The sequence below is a fragment of the Volvox carteri genome, assembly GCF_000143455.1.
Source record: "Volvox carteri f. nagariensis unplaced genomic scaffold VOLCAscaffold_52, whole genome shotgun sequence".
NCBI lineage: Eukaryota > Viridiplantae > Chlorophyta > Chlorophyceae > Chlamydomonadales > Volvocaceae > Volvox > Volvox carteri.
This window is the reverse complement of record NW_003307595.1, coordinates 355,125-361,122: the sequence shown is the minus strand read 5'-3', so window position 1 is coordinate 361,122 and position 5,998 is coordinate 355,125. Positions and strand designations below refer to the sequence as shown.

Sequence of the window (5,998 nt, the reverse complement as noted above, 5' to 3'; positions counted from 1 at the left end):
GTCTGCTGCTGGCTGGCTGGCGGCCCGCAGCAGCATAGAGCATATGCATGGAGGACTGAGGACATGTGCAATATGCAGACTTGGGCTGCTGATATCATTGTCCTGACGGAAACCAAAACCGACAACCGCACCGGATGGATGAAGGACGCCATACGCAAAGAACCGCAGGGATACAGGCTCTACTGCAGCTCGAAACCACGTAGCTCTGGCAAGGATCGCTACTCAGCAGGTGTAGCAATTGCCATTGGTGCTCGTTACACTCGTGCAGGACAAGTGACGCACATACCACCGCCGCCTCTGCTACAAGGGTACCTGTGCCACTGCAAGATCTCCACGTCAGCAAGTACCCCCTTACACGTGCTGGGAATCTACTGTCCAGAAAACACCCTAGTCCGAACCACCATATACGCGCACTGCCGGACAGTTCTAAGACAGGCCAAGAGTAACGGGGAACACGTAGCCCTGGCCGGAGACTTTAATGCCGTTCTGAATCCTGACGACCGCAGTACAGGCCTGCTCGACACAGCAGACCGACTACACCTCAAATTCATCACCGATAACACGCTCACACCGGTCCCTGAAAACTGCTCCCCCCGCCACCCGTCCTTCAAGCAGTGGACCCAGGAATGCTGTACACACCAAAGCCGAATAGACGATATCCTGATGTGCCCCACCCTACACGCGAGTGTAAAAGCGGAGACACCCGCAAACGGGAACACGCCACAAGCGTACTGCAACGTTTCTGTTGCCGGTGGAAACTTCGACCATAATCCCGTTCACGCCCGCCTGCCCGCCGACGCCATCCGCCTGTGGGATGCCAAGAAACCGGCAGCCCCAAACAACCCAGACGGAGACGGGGCCCGGACTAAATGGAAAAACGTGATATTGCCGGTTCCGAATTCCACTATCCGCGCAGCGCAATCGAAGATGGACGCCTCGCTCACGTCGGACATCCTCAGCCTCCAGGAATACCTCCGCCCCGCCGTCCAGGAGATTGAGGCTGGCCTCGCGAAACACATCGAGGACCCCACGGATATGACAGCCACCCGCTTGACGACACTACTTCGCGGACACGACAGCATCACGGCGGTCAATGTGGAGATTGCGGCAGCAATGCTCCAAACAACCCTCGACAAGGGACTAGACATCCTACTAGACCTGTGCCCTCAGAAACCGCCATGTACGGGCAAAATACACACCAAACGAACAGTCAGCAGAGGACTGAAAAAGTTACACAGAGAACACACCCGGCTCAAGCATGACTATGAAATGGAACTACGGATGCAGGCCGCCCCCGGATGCCAACAGCCAGTTTGCGCGGACAGCTCAACAAGCCCTAACGGGCTGGCATCGAATGGCAACCACGCACCTCCTGAAGGTGCCGGGGGATTGCTGGAGCAACTACGGGACACGATCCGACGGGTCGGTAGCCAAATACGGCAGGCGCTAACAACAGAACGCCGGAAAAGCATAACCGCAGCGTGCCGTCGAACCCAGCATCTGATCGCCACACGCCCTCGACGGGCTCACCAAGGCATCTTCAGCAAGGATGAACTCGAACGCGGCCTGCCTGCGGTGAAACACCCGGTCTCCGGTAAAATATGCACGGAACCCGAATCCATCCTTGAAGCAGTCCACCAGTACTTCCAGACGCAGGCCGCCCCCATTGGCCCCCCGAAGACCGGACGGTACCGACCCGAGGAAACCCCTCGAGCGTACCCATTTCTGCAGAGTGCCGCCCCAGACACGTTCTCCCTTACCAGCCCGAAACAGGCCGCGGACCACGTCCTGCTTAGCAGCGTCGCCGACCCTTTTAACTTTAACAAGTGTGTCCAACACCTGGCCCGCAATAAAACACCGGGACCCGATGGGATACCTAACGAGCTACTGAGAGCATTGCCCAATGCCTTACAGTCCACCATCCACGACCTCCTGAAAGTCATGTGGGCCCAGGCTCGCACGCCAAAGAAATGGACTGAATCCGTTACGGTCCTTTTACCAAAAGCAGGAGATGCGCTCCTCCTGAACAACAAGCGACCCATTGCCCTCGCCAACACTCTTTATAAGTTATGGACTAGCCTCGTCACAGTGTCCATCGGGGACGTCGCTCCCGAACTAGCGTTGTTTAGCGAGGCGCAAGAAGGGTTCCTCCGGTACAGAAACACGGAACGGCAAATCCAAAACCTGCTCCACGTCATTGAGGATGCTGGGCTCACACGCAAAGATCTCTACCTGTTATACGTCGACTTCTCCTCGGCATTCAACACCATCAACCACGACCTGCTGCTACAGATCATGTATGACCTAGGGCTACCCGAGGACCTCATCTATGTCGTACGGGATCTGTACAGCCAAGCGCGGACCATTATACGGACAGAACACGGCCTCACAGCACCAATAATGATCGAACGAGGCACAGTACAGGGGGACACGCTCTCGCCGGTGCTATTCATCATTTTCCTCGAACCACTCCTCCGATGGCTCCACGCTGGCGGACGAGGGTACAAGTACGGCTGCCTCCCCGACAGCTTGAACGCCAGGTACCATGGAAGCTCAGCCGCTTACGCCACGACCGCCGTGATGACCAACAGCGCACAAGACCTACAAATACAATGCGACAAGATCAGCTTGTACTCGAAATGGGCGGGCCTACACGTGAATCACAAAAAATGCGCAGTGACGGGCATCCTGCACCACAGGGCATGGGCCGACCGAGGTCTGAACGGACCCACGTGTGCACGCACCCTCAAGGCAGCCTTGGATGAAAAAATCAAAATCAGCGGCCAGTCAGTGCCGTACCTACCCCCCACGGAACCCTACAAGTACCTTGGGGTCCACGTAACGCTGACCCTCAACTGGAGCGCACAGATGTCCCACGTCTGCAAGGCGGTGAGGGACAAGGGCGACCTACTTCAGGGATCCCTAGCATCGCCGGACCAATGTATCAGAATCATACAGACTTGTATACAAGCAGTAGTGTCATACAGCTTCTCCACCATGGCATACACTCCTAATGATATCAGACTTTTGGATGCGATGATCGCACGCGCAGCCCGACGCTGCTACCGCTTGCCCACCAGTTTTCCCACACGCGCCGTGCTGCTACCGGTGGAACAATATGGACTCGGCGTTGGGTCCCTGCTACCGATCTATGTGCGCATGGCAGCTCGCGCGCTGGTCCTCTCCCTGAATGATGAAGGCCGGCTAGGCGTCGTGACACGAGCCATGCTTGAGCTGCAGTGTCGTCTTGCGGCCGACACTAGGATGCACACGTTGAAACGCGAGAGCAGTTTCTACACGACCCTGAAACAGCTGACCCTGGCGCGAGACCATGGCATCGCGGTCACCGACAAAGGGATGCCGTATAACACATCCCTAAACACTCTCATGACGGCCGCCTCCACCGTCAACGCGCGGCAGGACACAAAGTCCGAAACCCTGCCGTACAGATGCTTGCTCCCCTTGACAGAGCTGGGCCTAGACATGCACGCGCTCATAGACAAGAACACAACACAACACCTCATCACCACCACTGACCTTCAGAAGCTTTTCCCCCGGGGCAAGGTGCAGCACCGGCACAAGATCGCCTTGAATCGACTAAGCCTAGCGATAAGTGCCCAATGCCCCCAAGCTCCACACACGAAGGCACATGACCCACGTCGCTGGTCGTCCGCGCTGCCTCTGGAAGACAGACGCCTCCGCGAGATCCCCAGTGACCCTCCGTACACCGGCCTCCGGCACAAATCAAGTCTCCCCAACCCGATACTAGCACCATCCCTCGACCCACATGTACGCCGTGACACACCTGTCATGTGGAGCACGACCACGAAGAAGCCACACCATCCCCGCGCAGAGCCAGACGACATGGAGAGTGACCCACCAGCGCCGCCGAGCCACCCTGCGGAACCAGCCTGCACAGGACGGAAACGCACAAGATCCGTCCACCAGCGGCAACAGGATTTCATCAACAACAATACACGCTGTGACAACAGTAACGTGGGAACAGATAGTGCAGCTATACATGGCGTGCAACTCCGCGACCCGGCCCCGCAATGCACATCCTATATGGAAACGAGACGCGTCATGGCAGCTCTGCGAAAAGACACCCGTAGGAGTGTGCCCAACCTAGGGAACCCCCCTGGGCCTATCGTCCAGGGACCGCGACCGCGCCCAAGCCGGCAAACCCGTCGCACTCTAAGCATCGGCATGACCCCCGTGACAGGAGAAATCGGTACCCCAAACCCAGTGCTGGTGTACCTTGCAGAAAAGGGACTCGACTGTACGCCAGTAGCGCCACGTAACCCCCGCGCCGGCGCAGGCGCGGGGGCGGCAAGGGCCGGTCCGAACACCGCCGACAGGGACCACGCCGGTGATCCGCCTGCGCCCGAACCGGCCAGAGCGCTACCGGGGGCACCGAAGCCACCAGAGCACCTCACCCCGCAATGGTGGAGACCTCGATGGAAAGTCGCCCGCGATCAAATACTGGAGGACAGGATACCCTGGAAGCCTGGAAAAGGCCAGGCAAAGGACACAACGGGGCAGCAACAGATAGTTTATGACCTAAACAACGATGTAGAGGACATCGTAGAAGTACTCGCGGGCCCTATCACAAAACGCATCGTCCCCTCAAACGTTAAACCTCCCAAGAAACAGAAAATCGGGGCTGATACGACCGCAACCCACGAACAGTACTACACGGTTCGCTGGAAAGACACTATCACCCCGATATCTATCGCCGGCGCATACGCCAGCATGGGATACGTGCCCAGACAGCTATTACCAGTGACAGGTCTTTACGGCACGCGGATCGACCGTCACTTCCGCAGAGCGGTATGGGAACCGTCAGATATCCCCGCCGCGCAACTCGGTAGGTTACCCAACGGACCAGCGGCGATGGCGAGGTACGAGCAAACGAGGTCGCAAAGCGTGAACCCCCTCTCGAGATACCCCAAACCCAAGGACAGCAATCTAACGAACCCTCAGAGGCAAGACCGATGGAACCCGCCCCCCTCGGAGCAGACCCAGCGGGCACGCCTTATTCGAGCAAACACTACCTCTGAGACTGCGCCGTGCAACCCATACATGGACACGCGCCCCACGGGAAATTATCGAATCCAGCTAGGTCTGCTAACCAGAGAGGGCGGCTCGACCGAAGGGAACACGGCCTTCGTCTACGACCCGAGAGGGAAATGCGTGGGCACCCTCACCCTGCAACGCCTGGAGACCCTCAGAATGCGATATCAACACACGATCGACACTTACCCGGAGGTGCACAGAAGCCTGTCCTCCCAGGGCGGCTTCGCCGAGGACGTCGCGCGCCTTCTCCTGCGGTACCGAAAGGACCCCGACGGGCGCGAATCGAAAGGCCCGCCACGGTCGCAGGCGACCATGAGCAGAAAACTGCGCTGTACGCTGATTGATGCCCTGCACGCCCTGGATGCCGGCCCAGTCGTCGAAAGGTTCTCATCCCCGCTTAACTGCGGTGAAGAGGTGCAATACTACTTCAGTGTCCACGCAGAAGACCAACTCTTCGGGGCAAACATAGATGCATTCTCTCAGCCATTTACAGGCCTCTCGATAGCACACCCGAACCCTGACCCCACCAGTGTCAAGAAGGCAGTAATGTGGGCAGTCGCAGGCGCATCACACACAATGACATCCGCACTGCCCACCGCCACACTACTCATTGTCCCGCACAGCCGAACTGGCCCCCACACGCAGCTACACAACACACCGTATGTCTTCCAGCTCGCGCGGCTGAGCCGCGGTGAAGCGTGCAAGCTTACCAGCGGGACTGGAACTGACGGCCCCACCCCTGACTACAAGGGGGGCCTGGACCTCGTCGTGGTGGCCAACGACACGGCGATCCGAGGACTAAACGCCCGATCCATGAAGGCGCTCCTATCCGAACTCGAAGCGATGGACGCCACCGGCCTCCCCAGAAAACATCTGCGACTGCGGGACATGTCCGCGGGTACTCACTGCGTCGGCACCCAAA

General features: G+C 58.4%; 1 protein-coding gene across 1 annotated transcript in view; it reads left to right on the top strand.

Annotated features, from left to right (window-relative positions):
* Positions 1-72: 72 nt before the first annotated feature.
* Positions 73-5,998, top strand: part of VOLCADRAFT_96435 (uncharacterized protein) — a gene marked incomplete at both ends in the record, with an annotated part of 13,215 nt that continues 7,289 nt past the window's right edge. The window contains 4 exons of the mRNA XM_002955507.1: positions 73-229; positions 269-1,378; positions 4,319-4,901; positions 5,700-5,974. Of these exons, the coding sequence (XP_002955553.1) occupies positions 73-229; positions 269-1,378; positions 4,319-4,901; positions 5,700-5,974 (2,125 nt within the window). The remainder of the gene's footprint in view (positions 230-268; positions 1,379-4,318; positions 4,902-5,699; positions 5,975-5,998) is intronic.